Genomic DNA, 18,902 nt, shown 5'->3' on the forward strand with positions numbered 1-18,902 from the left:
AGCAGAAATAACATTAAAATTCCACTCGACACAACAGATTCCAGAACCTGTGAATAGTAATTCTGGTAGATTTAGCTCTCTTTCCACAGAGACTATGACAACTATTGTACAATATCAAAACTGTCAATATACCATAGTGGTGGCACTATGCAGTTGTCATTATATACAGAAAAAAACCCGATACTGAGAATCACACCCTCAATGTGCAATCGCACTGCCATCTCCATTGCAAAGCACTATACATACTTTATTGCAAGGTTTTAAATACAGGTTTTACTTTTTTTTCTTTTAATCTCCCTTCTGTTCACCTGATTTGCTGATATTTTTACCAACATAAAACTGCACCCAGCATCCAACTGGGTGGTATAGGCTTGGGCCCCTGCACCCCATGTTCACCCCTTGTGCCACTTCTGCTGGTTATGTAGCTGCTTCCAAGTATCTAATAGAACATCTGTGTGTAAAATCTCACACCATACACTGTTCTGCTGCAGCCCTGTCTTCTAGGCTATAAACAACCTATTGACGCAGAGTAATAATATGAAGGTTAAAATATTGTATATCATGATTATCTGCTACATCTTCAACTGTGATGATGCAACAGAACACGACTGCAGCTCTGACAGTATTACAGCTTCAATGAATTATGTTATGGCTTCAATATGTCTAATAAATATCTCAGAGCGTATGTTCTGCCTTAGCTGCAGCATCTAGACAGCAGCCATACATCTGTATTAAATTTACATGGGTCAGTGTTAGATTATTCAGTTTTATTCATCCACCAGGATCAATTACTCTGGTTGCATTTCTCTATGCTCTGCTTAGTAAAACAAACATCAATTCAACCACCTCCCTCTTTTTTTGGATGAATACTTTCCTCTCTTTTCTTAATATAAACTATAAGTTTAAAGTTTTTTTTTATAAATACATGAAAATACTTCTCTGAAGACTGTATAACACAATCAAATGTTGGCACAATTTCCATAATAAGTACTATAGGTGCGATTAAAAAGATTTAGACAACCCCTTAAACAATAATTTACTTTACAAAGTCAGATTTAAATTAATATTGTAACAACACTGGAACTAATTGAAAACATAGTTCTAAACCACTGTAGATAGTCTACAATGTCTGAACAGTCACCAGCTGCAGGCTTCCATGTCATGCTTAGTGGATACAATATTACGCACTGGACTTAAAAGCATATCCAAAATAAGGAAGTTATAGTTAGCTTGACAACTAATTGTTCAATACTTAGGTGAGCAACATTGCAGTATACAAGAGAGCACAATGGAAATCTGAAGTGATGGGTGGTCTTTGAGTTTTATCCCTCTTTTTAATCTGTCTTCCTTATTTCCTCATGGCAAGGGGTGCTATTGTGCCATAGAGAGGGAGACAGATTCATCAGAGACTCCAATAGTGCAATGGCTAGAGATAAATAGATGACTAGGGAAGTGGATAACAGTACCTTCTTGTACCTACAGTCATAAAATTGCTAGCTATAGCCTGAGGGGCAACTTGGGCAAGATTCAAATGGTACTCTAGCTTAAAAATAAGTTTGATTATAAGCTATTAGACAGAAAAGTGTACTAGGTAAAAATAAATAGGTTGGAAAATACTGATCTATAAAATAAAGTAAAGAAATGTATTTTACAGGGCCGCAACTAGGGCAGTGCGATGGGGGCAACCACCCGCAACGCTGACGGGGTACGCAGTTTAGAAATATTTTAGGTTCATTTGGTTAAAATTCAGGGTTAGGGGGGACGGCTCCAGACGCTAAAATTTTAAGTTACGGCTCTCGTAATTTATGCTTTGAAAAACATCAGTCTAGTTTTAAATGGTGGTGTGAAGAAAGAAGTTAGACCTTATTTATGTTTGTGTCCACTCACACAGCAAACCAGAAAAAATATTTAACAAAAATACTAATGCAAGGGGCACTGCAAATTTTGCAAATGATGATTACATATCACCATCAGTAAAGGTTTTATTGTTATGCATTGTAAAAATGTAACCACTTACCAAGGGCATGCACCTTCTGTTTGTGCTTCTTCTTGTTTAGGCACGCTGGCTGGATAGGCTGCTCCTCATTGTTGGATTCTTGAAGTATTTCAAAGAATGTTTTCATCTCTTCAGTGATAGCTTCAAAGAAAGTCTCATTGCAAAACTTAATTATTAATGAAGAGTCTATAACACGGCTTAGCACAAACAAATCCTCTTTTATCATCATGTACACTTTGGGAATAGCCTCCTGGTACGCCCCGAGTACACTTCCGATGTGGCTCCCGCTAGAGTTATGCAGAAGCTCAACAATAAAATTCTGCTGGATATTCTGATATTTAGCAAGGACATCAGATTCGGGATAAAGAAAAAGAAGGTGCTGCAAGCACTGGGCTTTAATGTGAATATTTGAGCGATTGTTATAGGTATCAAAACGGACTTGTAACTTCCCAACTAGATAGCGACGCAAATGAAGTCTTATATTATCCCACACAGCCTGCAAATCCATGGAAGAGTCATCTTCAATGGTATGTAGTGAAGTCTGGGACGTGCAATGAAAAGAACTTCCACTAGGAATGGAAGGGAAAATGATGCCACATTCACTGGAGATGTCCATAAGGAACTGAAGAACCGTGTCCTCCTGGTTTTCACAGTTCTTCAGAAAATGTTGCTAAATAAAACAAGAAAAACAATTATTAACTAACTTATGTTTTCAGTAATCACACAATGACGCTTTGTTTGCAGCATTTAACATTTAAGATCTATGCTTTGGCACTAACCAATTAAATATCTATGTAGTGAATTTAAATAAGTCATTGTAAGAGAATCCACAGACTATGGTGTCTGATTGGCACAACTCAGTCATTATATAGCCAATAACAAGTATGGTTGTTACCTTCATGATTAAAGAGAAAGAAGCTGCTGAGACTTCATCTCCACAAAGGGCAGAAAGATAACAGGATTGATTCAAGGGTGTTTGGAGAAGAGCATGGTGAACTATAGTGGACAGAGGTTATTGATTATTGGGCTAGGGTGATGTCAACAATGCTAGTGGAGTGGGAAATAATAAATAAATATCGATGCCGGTGGAATAATACTTTTGCTTTGCAACTTGAATACCCCTTAATCCCATGCACAATTTTATAGTCCGGGTAAAAATGTTTTCTAATAACTTAATAATAATTTCCTACATTTTTTTGTCATAAAGGATTTTGTTTGGTACCACTTTGCTTCGAGGGTGCACCCACACATCAAGGTGCACTCTTTCTCTCGCCTCCATAAACTGAAAATGCCCCTTAATTTGCAGAGAAAGCTTTAAGAGATTCAAAGTCACACCAATGTCTAATCACCTAGGGCTTTAGCATTACCCCTTTTAGCTAAATAAGTACAGTCTTGCTTAGCCTTATTTATGGCTTAACTACATCAACTAGGGGATTTGGGACTGTTTTTATTACATGTGTTGCTTTAGTGTGTGTGTATGAAGCCTTTCTAACATAGATCAGAGTGCACCTAAGAGACTACTAGTGCTGGGGATGCTTAGGAGGGTGGGGGGATATGCTGCTCAATTGTCATTCTTTTTTTTAATGCACATTTAACTGTGTATGCAAAGTTTAGTCTCATTAACAGCATAGGACAACATATGACCTCCACCAGTTCTGAGCTTGTGCAGAATTCAAGTGCTTTTGTAGAGGGATAATGGGCAGGTATGGCTCTGAGCTTCCCAAAATCTGCCCTCTCCATCCTTTTATCTCAGTACAATAATATCGCTCCACAACATTAAGGGGGGAGTTCTACTGGCCTCGTTAATGCTGAAAGTAACGCAACATGCGCACTATTAGCATTATTACGGTGTCGAAGTCGTATAATTGGATGAACGAAAGTATATTGGTTAATATTGTTTTAGTGTGTGATTGCTACACGTGGCATACTGCGATCGCACGGTAAAATAAGCACACACACACACTCGCATTACAACATTTAGTTATTTATATAATTCATATTGGTTCCGTTATACATTGATTTATGAGCAGATAGTATTTGGTTTATTATTAGTTTATATATTATGATTATATGTACACTTCAGGTTATAGGAAATGTGCCATGTCATTTTAATCCCCTATTCATCAGCAGCTGTCCGGTTCATTCGCCGAAGAGATCGCATATTGCATACTCTAGTTATTGATGTTAGGGAATAAATAGTCAGAGTGATACCAAACTGTAAAATGCTAATGGACTAGTTGTAATTGGTTTCTGAGTGGGAGAATCATCTGGAATGTTGACCCTCAGCCTTTGAGGGAGTTGTTTGAACTAGCCTATGACCTGTTTACATTGGACCCACCTCAAGCCTGGACCTATAGAAGCAAGCCACGTCATCTGCATTGTTCTCTCTGTAACACTGAATGTATATAATCATAGCTGTGCTCCCACTAGCTTCAGTCATTCTCTGACCACAGTATTCTAGAGTGAACTACTGTTCACTGGTACCCGTGGGAGCGCAGCGAAGCGAATGTGAATGCAGCGGTATGTATGTATCTTTTGGTATTGGCTGTACTGTACTGTATTATATTATAATCATGTATTGAACTGTTAAACTTTGCATCTGCTATAATAAATTACTTTGTGCGTTGGAAACACAATACAATCGCTTGGGCAATGCTTATTTGAAAACGATAGAATTACTTTAATAACAGTAATAGTGTGCGTAAGTATTGTTAATACAGTCATTTCAACAGCGTTTTTTGCTTGTGGCTCCCTGAGCTGTGAGCAGAAAGCACAGTTAAAATCACTGTATTAACGCTAATTAACGGTAATAGGTTTAGCACAATGTTACTCTGGGTGGAATTGAATTTCCCCTAAATCTTGTTTCTGCACTGTGTTGTAAAACAAGCTGCCTCTTCCGTACTGTAGTGTGAGCGCCTTCACTCCACCCACCTCCTCTCCCCATGCAAACTCCTCTGCAAATGTGGCCATTGTACTCCAAAAACGTATGTGTCCCATTGGAAATTGGGCACATCTGCGCCCATCACAGAGACCAAAGCTGTAATTGCACTGTGGAGTGGCCGTGTTGCCCCTTTATGACCTTTACTGTTAGATATAACAAATTTTGTTTTACCACAGTTTTGAGGAACACCATCACGTCAGAATGAGGAGTATCAGACAGTCTGCGAGATGTGGTGGGATGATTCAGCCACTGGAGACAGTCCACATTATTCTGGAGAATCTCGCCAGCACAACCGTCATTCACTTCCTGACGAAGGTTTTCCAGACACTCTTCAATGCTAGATAAAAACACAAAGTATACAGTGTATTAATGAGAAGAAAACAAAATAAAATGTAAGCAAACATAATTTTATATATAAAATCAATGCCGCAAACATATCAATAAATATATATATAAATAAATAAATAAATGAAAATTGAATTTGCCTTATCATTACACATCATAAAGCTGTTGTGAAATTGGGCATTTTGCTTTTGGAAGTAATAGAAACCTAGTTAAATATGTCTCGTTTACATAGAAGGCCAGTCGGAGAAAGAATAAAAAGGTGCATAGCTAAAGGTATAAGTCTTTTTTTAACCAAATAATTAGTATAAAACATAACTTTTTAATGTAATTTGAATCAAATGTTCATTTTATTTCAAATGGATCTCAGATCAATTTGAAATAAAAATATTTTTATTTCAACATTTTATAATATAGATAAACACCTTGTTTGGTATTGTAAAGGGATATAAATGGTCCGGTGCTATATGAGAAAGGTTTTGCTGGTTTGGGTTTCATGAAAATTTCAGGACTGAGGACTAGACTAAAAGTAGCACTGTGTGACAAAACATCTAATATACTGTATGTGATATGTGATCATGCACCTAATACTATACATTATAAGGACATTAGCAGCCACTAAGGAGATCCATGGCAATTTAAAATTACAATGCTGCTGTTCCCTACTTCTACTCCGAGCTACTGGCAGTACTGTGCACAGAGGAGCATGTTTCTCAGCGTTTGGTGGACCTACCCACGCATCATCCCCTTCTGGGACATGGTCTTGTCTGTCTTTAACTCAGTCTCCAAACGGCCGCTAGCCTAGGACCCCTGGACCTTCCTCCTCGCCCGCCCTATGCCTGAAGAGAACGCTCCCTCCAATAAATTGATATCCCACATTCTCGCGGCAGCCAAATCTTTGATAGCTAATCACTGGAAAACTCCTAATCCCCATACTATGTTGGCCCTTAAAAACTACATATGGCATATCATATGCATGTAATCCATTACTTCCTACCTCCATGACAAACAGCATAAGTTTGACCTTGTTTGGGCTCCCTGGTACCTCAGAGAAAGTCGTGATTCCCTGTCCACCTCTGCCTCTCCACCTGTACCCTGACTCTTGGCTCCTGACACAAATAGGGCTCTGAGCCATCTCGGTCTCATCCGTCTGGACGTCTTACGTCTCAACGCCAATTACCGTAATGTGTTGAATTTATTTTTTGATCCTGTTATTGTATATCTGTCATGCATCAGTTGGCATTTATCTTGTTTTTTTACTTCTTTGTCTGTTTCACTCCGTACCTATCCACTCCCGCCCTCCCCCACATGTAGTATTAAAATGCTTTCTCACAGTGCTTAGATTTGGTTCTTATCAGTGAGCTATCTGTATGCAGTGTGTATATCCTGTGTTCACTTGGGTATTCTCCAGTTTCCTCCCATGGTACAAAGGTATAAAGGATGGTTAAGTGGCTTCCAACTACATTGGCCCTGCTGTTTGTGTCACTGAGGTAGGGAAATTAGATTGTAAGCTCTTCTGAGCCACATATAAATGAGGGCATTCATAAGTTCATAGCAAATAGTCAAACAAATCAAAAACCCATTGATGGCTATCTCCTTCTGGTACACCCACCTCAACTCAAGTCAACACCCGATAAAGGCCTCTTCCCAGCTGACCCAGATCAGTGGGACAAAATTTACCAAAACGCCCACAGGATGTCGAGGTGTCTGAATCACTCGGAGATGCTCTACAAGCTACTCTACAGACTCTATATGACCCCCGATAGGTTGCATAAGATATGGCCAGATCAGTCCAGGACCTGTTGGTGTGGATGTGAAGAGATAGGGGATATTTTCCATGTTTTTTGGAGTGCTCCAGTGGTCAGAGATCTTTGGACTGAGGTGTACACCTTAATTTCTAAAGTCATTCAAACCCCGATCCCTAGTGCACCAGAAGTCGCCCTCTTGCATGTCTTTCCCCCACAAGTGTTACTCGGGGATCGATATGTAATAGGCCACCTTTTTATAGCTATCTGTGCGGTGATTGCCCAAGCCTGGAAATCAGCTACACTGCCTTCCATAGGCAAGATAATTTCTAAGGTTCAGTTAAGTTGTGACATGGAAACGCTGGGAGTCCCTTACTCTTCCTTTGCCTCCTGCCCCGACATCATATGGTTTGATTGGAATCGATATGTAGCCAAATCCGCAGTCCTGCCCGCCTCTGGGGGAACCCCTTGTAACTCCCCTCAGTAAAACCAAAGGGCTACTTTCTATGCTGTTTCTCAAACAAATTCTATAATATGTAAAATGTTGAGAGTGGTACTGTTTCATGTTCTTGCTTCATATTGATGTGTACTCCCCCCCCCCCCCTATACCCCTCCCCTCGATCCCCTCCCTTTTTTTCTCCCTTGTAATTTACAATGTATGTTTTTCTGTTTTCTTTTATGTACTATGTAACCAAAAGGAAAAACTTCAATAAAATCATTATTGAAAAAACAAAAAAAACAAAACAAAACAACAAAAAAAAACATTAATGCCTTCGGAAATCCCAAAAAGAACATGGCAAGTTTTAGGATGAGACCTGCTCACATGGAATGGGTAGACTTCTTTAAATGTACAGGATTAATAGAGTGGATATTTTATTACACAGTAATAATCACATCTCAAAGCTGTGAACATCTGGTATATGCAAAAAGTTGATTACAGACAATGGTCTTCAATTTACATCACTACAGTTGTTTTTTGAGTAAAATATGCATTTCCCTACTGCTGAGCAAAACAAAATGTGTACTCATACTTCTGTATACAGATTTGGCCTCATCTTAAATGACTCCTTATGTTTAGATAGGAGGAACAGAAGAGGGAATGGACAAGCAAGTGTAGGACAACTTCAGTAAAGACGCGTTGATATAGTTACGGCATGGTTGGAGGTGGAAGAATCCACAGATACTCCTGTTAGGATGCCTATCTGTTTGCAGATAAATAAAAAGAGAAACAGCATAAACACCCTCCATCCACAAAAATAAATCTGGGCACCATTTCTCCTAGCCTGGACTGGTTGCGGCAATTTCGTGGGGACAAACCCCCTGAAATTGTCACAACTGGCTCAGTCTATTAAATACCTTTTTAGGGGGGCGGGGGGGAGGGGGGGGGAAGAGACATTTTTTGTAAATACACCATAATCAAGTTGATGCTTCCAACTCTGCATGAGGCCCATAACTAATAGTCAATATTTGCAGCATCAAACTGTCTGGTGGAAAAATGTGTAAGCATTGTCATGAATATTCTCACAATGTACAACGAGATTATCCCAAAGAGAACAGAAAAATTACTGCCCCGTCGCCATGTTCAATATGTACATAAGACTAAAGAATGGCACCAGGAAACACAAAGAAAGTTATATAACTCTACCAAACCACTTACCCCATACTTGCTGACTTTTAGATGTTCCCCTCTGGGAGTTACTGGAATGGAGGTGGGGGGGGTGTAGTATGGATGAAGGGGGCATGGCTTGAATTGCATAATTTTTGACGCTGCTCCGTGCCATAATGACGCTTACTCGTCATTTTACAGTGGGCCGGGTCCAAAATCACACGATTCCCTGAGAATCCCATCAAGGCGGCTCTAATCCTGCCAGCATCACTAGGAGGGGGGAACATATGGGAGGGTGCCCTACTCTTCTGGGAGAGTTAGCAAGTATGCTTTACCCAGTGCAAGAAGTAAGAAAACTGTCTACCAGTAACTCTGAAAAAAGAAATCTCATTACAATCTTACTATTTTAGAACTCCAACTGATAAACAGAGATGTACCACCTTTCAATGCTCTTCAGCACAATAAAACATGTGAAGAGCAACAAGAATTACCAGAAGAGAACACTTCTTATACAAGTGAAAAGAACCAGGATTGGGACAAAGAAGACAACTTCAAGGACATTTCCAAATTTGATCCAAGTATTTTCTCGAAGCAGCACAAGCTGAGAACGACACTGCCACTGTTCATGAGTCATTCCCCATGCAAATTATTCCCATGTAGGAGGAATTCTCAATCCCTGAAATTGAAAGAGGTGCTAGAATAGTAAAAGTAGCAGACAAAACAGAATAATAAGCAAAACATACATTTTGCTTCAAATTAGGGAGGTGCAATATATTTTAGCATAGCTCATTATCATTATGTTTTGATGCTGATTGTCCCCTACACAGGATCTGTAGCCAGGAAGCTATAGGTTGTTATATCAACCTCTAGGGTTCCCTTTGTTCAGTGTATTACATACAGTATAAAGTTCCTTTTTATTTGCCATCGGAAGCTGTATTATGGATGTGTAATAAAGAAGCATTAATGCACAGAGAATAAAAAATGTTCAATACAGAGAGACAAGCTGCAGTCTGAGAGTTTTCAGGTTCTCTTGCTAAATGCAATTGCAAGAAAAAAATCATAGTCAATAAAATAATGGCAAGTTCTTTAGGATTCATTACTTAATTTATTGCAAGATAGAAAGTTGTAAACAAATAAAGATTATTAAATTTTAACTCTTTACTTTGGTTTAAAGGAGACATGTAGCTACAGATTTGTAACAATTATTAAACAATGACCTCTTACATTACAATATACTACACCTTCTTACCACTTATTTTGTAAAATTAACTAAACATACTAATTAGATGGACTGTACAGAAGGCATCGCATTACAATGTAAGGATTTAACACTGCAAACAATAAAATATAAAACACACACACAAAAAAATGAAATCTGATTGTTTATAACCAATTTTAACAAGAAGTGAAGGCCTCTTCAAAATGTATTAAGGGTGGGTGGGCTGGAAAACACTATAGAGAAAGGTGAAGAAAAGACCTTTTCAAGAAAACTCCAGGCATGAGTGAGTTCAAAATGAAGTGCAGTGAAACGAATATCTTCTCATTATCAAACAGTCTTTTCATAAAGGCTGAGCACTTTCATGAAAAAGAATACCTCCCTGCCTGTGGCCCATTCAAAACACTGACGGGACAACCCCAATTGTGAATACTGGTTCTAAGTATGACAAAAGACTGGCATGTATCTTCTTAACTTGTGTAAACTCTTCTTGGGACTGTGAAATGTGATGCTCCATCCATACACCTTGGCTCTAAGGACTCTCTATGTACAAAAAAAAAAATCAAAAAATTTCATCATGAAGTGTTCCATTCAGTGAGACCTAACAGATTACAGTGCAGTCAATTGAATAGACCATACTGTTGGTAGCCTACATAAATCTGATTCAATTAGGAATAGTCTCTAACACTAATCTGACATCAAAATCTGGATACTTGCCAAAAACAACAAGCAATGAATAAGCCTAAAGTTTTCTAGGGACAAATACTTTAGTAATTTGTTTCAACACTAAAATAAAAATAAAATAGAGTCTAGAAAATAAATACTGGCATAGTTGTTCCACAGATTGTCAGAACATTCAATTAGTTTATATGCATATTTGACAGGACATTTTTGCCAGCTACTATCTATACATCATACTATGAAAATTCTCAAATGTTCATGCATCTATCTCAGTCATAGATTGGTTCATTTGTTCACATCCTGGGATTTGTCCTGAGTTAGGATGCATGCCTGTTAGTTTGTCAGGGGATACTGGTCATAAGCTGCTACAGTGAAGAGCTGTAGGCACCCTAAAGTCAACTGAAGAATATTTCAGGATACAGTCACACCCCACTGGAGGGAGAACAGTTATGATGTGAAAGCACAAAATATTAAGGTTACTTTTCTGTTAATTACAGAATTTATACTGTATTGTACTGTACATGCTATAGTACTTTAGTAGGGGTGGTACTCACTATGCCTATACTGATCTGTCAGACACTGTTTAGTGCGACATAAAAATTCCATGGCAGAACCTCAAACAATTTCCGACAGGCTTTCAATAAACTGCGACTACAGAAAAGGTCAATAGTTGAAGTTTACATCACTTAAAAACGCGCCTATGACATTTCCGGTTTTAAAAAAGGGTTAGGTTTAGGGTTAGGATTAGGGTCAAGCATTGTCTGTGCATTGCCGCTTTAAAACCAGAAATATCATAGTTGCATTTTTAAGTGGTGTAAATTTCAACTGTCACGCTTTTCATATAATTTACAATTTCAGCAATAAATATGCATCTATGATATCCATACCCATGTATATCAATCAGACAGCGGAAGTGGACATACAGTTGTTGGAAGGGAAACAACAGACAAAAGGACTACTATGGAAGTGTTAAGGGCAGAGAAGCGCTATAACCACTTTGCGAGATGTTCACCTTTAGCAGCCCCCTTTCCGAGAGACTTTTTAAATTCCACAATACTCAGTTGCCCCCAGGACTTGGGCTCGGGTAATAGCCATTATTGATCTAGCACCTGCTCGGTGAAGTGGACAGAACACAGTAGGAGGTAATGAGCAACCGGGATATATTAGCAGAACTATGAGCCATGCAGGCAAGGGTTAATGTGGAGTAGTCTGACACTTCTCAGATAAAGTGGGCAGCTCACGGTAACAGGTAGTGAGCAACTAGAATGTATATGGCAGAACTCAGAGTCAGACAGGCAGAGACCAGGGGTAGAGAAGACAGTAGAATCCTTTAAACAAGACAGGGGTCAGGGCAGGTAGAGATATGAGAGCAAATTCGTTTAACAAAGCCAAGAGTCAGGAGTGTAGAAGACAGCAATTCCTATAAATAATGCACTGATAGCACAAAAGGTTACAAGGCATACTAGGTCAAGCAGGGACTATCACCAGCCTTGGTATGCGGCGGCTGCCTCCAGTCCCTGGAGTCTCCTGCCGCTGCCTCCAGTCCCTGGAGTCTCCTGCCCCTGTGTCCGTTCCTGAGCTACAGCCTGCTTAGGTGAGGGCGCTGCCCCTACAGCCTGCTTCAGGGAGGGCGCTGCCCCTACAGCTTGAGTTGTCGGTCAGTACGGTCCAGCCCGAGTTGACACTTAGTGCTGTCTGCTCTGAGGCTTCTCACAGTGCTGCTAAGTCGTCTGCCCAGTCCGGGTCCTCCTCTAAGTGTGCCCAGTCTGGGTCCTCCTCCAAGTGTGCCCAGTCCAAGCTGCCTGCTGCCGAGGGTTTCCCGTCTGAGCCGCCTCCTGCTGAGAGTGTCCAGTTCGAACTGCCTCCTGCTGAGGGTGTCCAGTTCGAGCTGTCACCTACCTTTTGAGGTGCACCTTTCTCAACTTAGTGCTCTACTGAGGTTTTGTGCTTCATATTTCCCCTCAGTACATGGCCTTGTCAGTGACCCAAAGGCTCTGTTCTTGTTAGCAAATTTTCCTGGACTGGCGGAGCCATGGAATGGACAAAACCTTTGGTTGAGACTAACCGTCCCATCCTATCTGACTTACAACTATTTGTTGATGCACTTATCAGCAAGTTTACACCATCTCCCGCAGTGCCAACTTACAGCTCTTCTGTGCCTCCGGCAGTGCCATCTATCACCCCAGTACAAGAACTACCGTTGTGCTCTGTTCACCAGAGATACTGCCACTGTGCCTTTTTCCTTTGTTATTGCCAGGGGTTAACCTGTGTACCTCTCTGCCTCTCCTGTGCTGGTCATTGTTGTTTTGTTGCCTTCCCCTTTGGTTTGTCTCCTGTTTCCCCTGTGCTCTTGGACTTTACATCACTACTCCGGATCTCTCTTCATCTAACCATTCCTCCTGCATCTGCAGTGTTCCTTGCAACCAGTATCAAATAATCTCAGATATTTCTGTGCAGTTTCAGCATTATTTGGTTCGTACTATTTATCTGCATTTTGATCAATAAACACCTAAATTCTTTATCATATCCTGGGCTCCATAGCTGTTACTTAGTTGAAGCGTAACATTTTTATAACCTCTACCCAAAACAACAAAAATGATAATCAACCCATTTTATCTATGCTCAAATGTAAACATAAGGAAAATCGCAATTATATTAGGAGGAAAACTTGGAACTTTGAGGTGATGTTTAATATCATCATACATAATTACTGATAATATATGTTTCTATTTGAATCAGCACAACATACATGCATGAGGCAATTATCAAATACCAATGTGTTTCATTTCATGATCAGTTAAACATTACATTTTCAAAATAAGTCATGGCATGACCAACATCATTGCTTACCAAATATAATAATACAAGTTAACCCGTGCATGATACTTCTGCATTCTAGTCAAATCAAGCTACTTAGGGTGTTAAAAAGGTTCTTGTCTTGCATTTGGGCATAGCCCAGGCCTCCTTAGGGGAAGAGCGTTACTTCCCGACGCAAGCGCCCTTTTTTAACGTGGTTTTGTCCACATGTCACCGCCTCATCATTTTTCTCCATCACCTCATCCTTCATCTTCATCGCCACATCCTTCATCAAGCTACTTAAGGTGATAAAAACTCCCCACTGTCACCCCCGGCAACCACCAACCACTCCCAACTGTCACTTCTCCTTCAAGAAATATATAGGTCAGTGTATAACTCTGCCCAGCAGGTGGCGCTGCAGCTTGGTTGTTTTTTTTCCACACACGCCACTAGGCATTTATATAGTAGATAGTTATAGGAGTTTCTACATATGTGCATGTTGTTTGCATATTGAAGAACTAAGAGAATTTGGTTAAGCATTTCCTTTTATGGACACCAAGCTTCCTGACGAAAATGTAAAGCACAACTTAGCTTTCCAGTACATGCAACTTAAAGCAATTCCATGAAACAATGAGATATGTATTTTTCAATACCAAACACAGTATCAGGCTAAAAGAATGTTGGTATTTACCATTTTCTCCAGGCTGTTGTTAAAGATTTATAATTCTGCACAGTGTCATGGACTACTATCGTAACCACAATCACATTGCACATGATGTAGGGAGCAGAGTGTCTTTGGAACGCCTCTCTGAATTCTGTCTACTCTGTGTACTGTAAACTCCTCCCCTTTCTCATCCCTCCTCTGCTTTCACATGACATGCTGAGGGCTGTCAGTGTGTGTATTTTTAACTGGGAGCCATATTTTTAAACCTCCGGAGAGATTTTGAAAAGGACATAATGGTTTATAGAAGCACAGTTAAGAAAAATGCACACTTAAAAGGTACTTATCATAAAAAATACCTATGTGGGATTGCTGCTTTAAGGGGAATGAAGAAATATAACAAATCTTTTGTTACATACAGCAATGTTCTAAATGTGATAAAGGCAGCACAATTCAGTAACAAATCACAAATAAATAGTCAGATCTGTGCTTTACATCATTATATTCCAACATCCTACAGATGCTCATTACTCATTCTATTTATAGTAAACTAAAATGAGAAAATAGCCATTTATACTATAAATGTAAAGAAGGCAATTTAACTGCCGAATCTGTTTTTTATAAAGACTACTGAGCTTTTTAGTTACATGCTGTATTTGGTATAACCTACAAGGAAAATAAGCAGCTGAATAAGCTCCAATGTTTGGGGATATACTGTAAAATAATGGTACAATATGTATTAGCTTTATGTAGGCCTCTATCGAGAAGCGTGATAATACTGTAAACAACACACCACAAAACTATTGATAGACTGATTTCTTTAACCCTTTCTCTGGTGTTTTAAACTATAAAACATTATAAATAGAAGTCACTTGGCTGAATTAATCTCTGAATTCCCCACATGCCAATCTAAGGCAAGCTCCCACAGCCAACTTCTACAACTCTTTTTGTAAGCAGCTTTTTTTTTTTTTAAGGTTGTGTTTACATAAAATCATATCAGGTGTACTTTATTTGTGCCCTTATACATATTTTCATCTTGATTATGTATGTGTCTTTTTCTACATAGATCAGCTTAAGCTCATTTTGTTAATTCTTTTTTAAATCCCCTTTAACTAACAGTGTCCCTTAAATAACAATCCCTGTATTCAATCAGAAGCCCTGCTGGAGACATTTTTAGCCACTAACAGCGTGCCTCATGTATGAATGATGACCTACACATGCTCACACACCTGACAGCGTCCATCCCCCAGTGGGGTTTGCCCATTATGAGATATTTCCCTGCATATCTCCTTTGTTGAAGTCCAGCAGTATATAATGACTATTATATTGCTGTATGACTCCATGAGGTGTCTTGAATTGCCCAGTTCCTTCTCTCCATGTAGTCCCACTCCTCTGACATATACACTGGAGGGCGTGGCAACAGCGAACATGGATAAGTTAGTAGGTGGAAACAATTAGGTGTACTGGTTCAGTTCCTACATTCCTTTGTATTGTGCATGTCTGGTGACTAGATACCTACAGATGCAGTAAATGTTAAAAGGGACATATGAGTTTGTATAAATTGCCAAACAGTCAAATGCATCCAATTTGACCAAACAGAATCACTTGCCATTTCGGCCCAAACAGAGAGCGGTGGTGTCTGGCGGCCAAAAACAGACAAGGGGCTAGATTTACTAAGTTGCGGGTTTGAAAAAGTTGGGATGTTGCCTATAGCAACCAATCAGATCCTAGCTGTTATTTTGTAGAAAGTACTAAATAAATGACAGCTAGAATCTGATTGGTTGCTATAGGCAACATCCCCACTTTTTCAAACCCGCAGCTTAGTAAATCTAGCCCAAGATGTTCAACATAAGTACTCTGCATGTGGCAAGCTTTACTTGTCCCTCTTTTATTTCTTCTTATGTAATCTGTATGCCTACTGCCACATTCAACGTAGTTGATTTTCTAGGTGCATATTTGTTTTTCTTAATACACTTATATGGGATTATCTCTATATATTGAATTTGTGCTGATACTGTATGTTAGGGATGTAGTTAAAATATCTACACCAAAATGTCAACAGTCATAATGTTGACACATTTATAAGGGCTACAGTCATAATGTCTACATATTCATAAGGTCAACACCGTTTAAATGTCACATGTAAAATGTAGATAGGGCTGCAAAGTCGACAATACATGAGAAAAAATAACCGCAAGGAATGTTAAAAGTACCCTTACTTGTGATCAAATAATCCACATGCAATTACCTGCAAAGATGTCAGACAGGCCATGAATGTATTTTAGACAATATAATATCATATTCCCTTATATATCTCCATCTCTAGGGTAAATAGATCTAGCTTGGGGAGCCTTTGTTCATAATTATATCGCTCATACCCCTTATTAATTTAGTTAATGAGTTGTCCTTTCCTGCACTTTTATCAGTCAAAAGACATTCTTAAAAAAAAAAAAAAAAATATGTGTCTAACATGATGTCTAGTTTCACTTACAATATAGCATTCAATCTGTATTGATTTTTTTTATTTTTTATTATCTATATTGGACAGAAAAATAAATACAATAAACAAGCAAAAACTTCATATAAAATACAATTGTACATTCTCCTTTGTGTGTTTTTATCAACTTAATAAAATAACAAAAAAAACAAAATAGGGTAAAGGTGTCTATCTAAACAGAGCAGCATCATAGATAATATCATGTAAATACTATAGTGTACGGGCGGTGGGGGGGGGGGCAACACTATAAACTCTGGGAGAAAATAAGAATTATGATAATCTGGATCAATTCAAAGTACTCTAATCTACTATTACATTAAAAAATAATAATTTAGATAATCATTCTTTTCTTAGTAAGAACCACTCAGTAGATTCACATACTCGCATTACGTGCGTTTACGTAGACTCATCAAAAGAATCGAGATACGGTCTCCGTTTTGCACAGAAACGTTTATCTGAATTCATTTTTAGATAAAAAAAATGTAAAACCATTTGTGTACATTCTCTCTGTGAATTTTAAAAGAATGAATGAGAGCCTGGGAAGAAACAAATGTAAATACAATTCTACAGCATTCTGTGGATACACCATATCACAATCGAAAAGTTAATGAGCCAGTTTAAAGCAGCACTGCTGCAACAAGAATCTTATCACTATTAAGCAGTATTTTTATGTTATCACCAATGTCGCGAATACTACTTTCAAAAAGCAAGCCTCGAAGACCCTTATACTTCTAGACAGCTGCAGGCTGACAATGGCCAGCTCAATCATTAACTTTCCACCCATGATGTTCTGTAGTGATTTTTCATTTTTGCTATTCTTTTTTATTGGTGACTTAATAAACAACAGTTCCCATGTTTAATTGTTTTATTGCAGATCTAAAGACCAGATTTATACAAATGTAGCAAGTGTTAAAGGAACACCTGGCCAATCACAATTTCACTGAACCGTGCCATTCATGAGTTACCATTCTGCATTGTATTACTTTCAATTTACTCCCAAAATAATAATTTTTTGCTTGTAATACCAGTATTGGTCATTAGGGAAAATCGTGCCACACACTGAGAAAGTAATTCATTCATAAGATTTAACGTGCATTATCTATAGGTCCAGACCAGAAATGTACAAAAAGTGAAATTAGAGTGGGGAAAACTGCAGCATTTCTGCATGAGCAAAAAGTTACATTTTATGTGCTGGATTAAATAAGTTGAGCACAGAAATACATCAAAATCCTAAATGTGCACTTGTATTTGGACCAAAGATACACAATTCATAAGCTTGTCTAGTGGATATTGTAGATCAGTTCAGTGCAGAGACGCAACAGTCAGCATTTTAAAATGCAAATAAAAAAAAGTATAACAGTTTAATAGAATAAAACCATTGCTTTAATATGAAATACAATATTCTCTTTTCGCCATAAACAGAAATATTTTTCTGTCTGAAATTTTCTCCAGCCTCCCTCTCCATGTTTACATTAGACTCCTCTGCCCCCTATTTTCTCCACGTTTTCTCTGTATTAATGTCATTACCTTTTCTTTTTGCCCTCTTCTCTGCTACTTGCTTCTTTCTGCATTCTACCTTTTTCTGTCTTCCTGGAGCCTCTCGGCTCCTCTGCATAGACAGCGTTGTGATGTCACGACGCGGTAAGGACCCAGCACCGGAGGGATTGCGGGAGGGCGGTGCTGTCTTTACAGTCAAGGTCAGCAATGGGGAAGTAGCGGGCGGGCGATTGTGCCGCCTGCAGCGCACTTTCCGTCTAATTAATGTCTTACTCACAGACATTGTTAGGATGGGTACCCAGCTACAGTGCCCCCCCTCCCCAGAACCCAGAGCCCAAGGCGGCTGCCTAAAGTTGCCTAATGGTAGCGCCGGCCCTGCTCGTTAGTCACTAGCCAACCTAAACAGGCCGATGGGGAAAACGCCTGCAATTGGCTGAGAGGCTAATGAGATTTTCTCTCACTCCAGGTCAGACATTCAGCATCACGAGGTTGCATCAGTTTTCATGGATTCGTTTTTCCTCCTACTGGGTTACAAAGAGAAATCAATTTGGATTGCAAAAACAGAAGAATTTCCTATTGGATTACAACAAATGAATGACAAAGAAATATGATTTTATTTTTAATAATGTGTTTGATAAGGGTTTGGGGAGTGTTTTATTCAAATAAACTTTAGTTGAAAATTGCATCTATTGTTTATTTTATTTTTTACTATTTTGGTATGATGTTCAGGGGTCTTTGGGAGCTTGACCCAATATACTGGTGTCACAATTTTGTATCATCCCCTAACCCCCACAGCCAAGAGGGGAATAGCTCCAGCGCTTGTCAGGTCAGGGTGTAAGTGGAGGGTGGGGAGGAGTGCACTGTTTTCAGCCACCACTGTAGCTAATACATCTGGGGGTAAATGTATCAAAGTGCGAGTTTGCC

At 39.0% G+C, this 18,902-nt stretch overlaps 1 protein-coding gene across 4 annotated transcripts in view; it reads right to left on the minus strand.

Annotated features, from left to right (window-relative positions):
- KIAA0825 (KIAA0825 ortholog) overlaps nucleotides 1-18,902 on the minus strand; it is a 374,240-nt gene that overhangs the window by 318,801 nt on the left and 36,537 nt on the right. For all 4 annotated transcript variants that reach the window (XR_012678323.1, XM_075181021.1, XM_075181001.1 and 1 more), the window contains exons 3-4: nucleotides 5,109-5,274; nucleotides 2,018-2,666 (exon numbers count right to left, since the gene is read on the minus strand). Coding sequence is in view for 3 of the 4 variants with exons in the window: in XM_075181021.1 (XP_075037122.1) it covers nucleotides 2,018-2,666; nucleotides 5,109-5,274 (815 nt within the window). In the remaining variant the exon portion in view is untranslated. The remainder of the gene's footprint in view (nucleotides 1-2,017; nucleotides 2,667-5,108; nucleotides 5,275-18,902) is intronic.

Source organism: Mixophyes fleayi, chromosome 1 (assembly GCF_038048845.1).
Source record: "Mixophyes fleayi isolate aMixFle1 chromosome 1, aMixFle1.hap1, whole genome shotgun sequence".
Lineage (NCBI taxonomy): Eukaryota > Metazoa > Chordata > Amphibia > Anura > Limnodynastidae > Mixophyes > Mixophyes fleayi.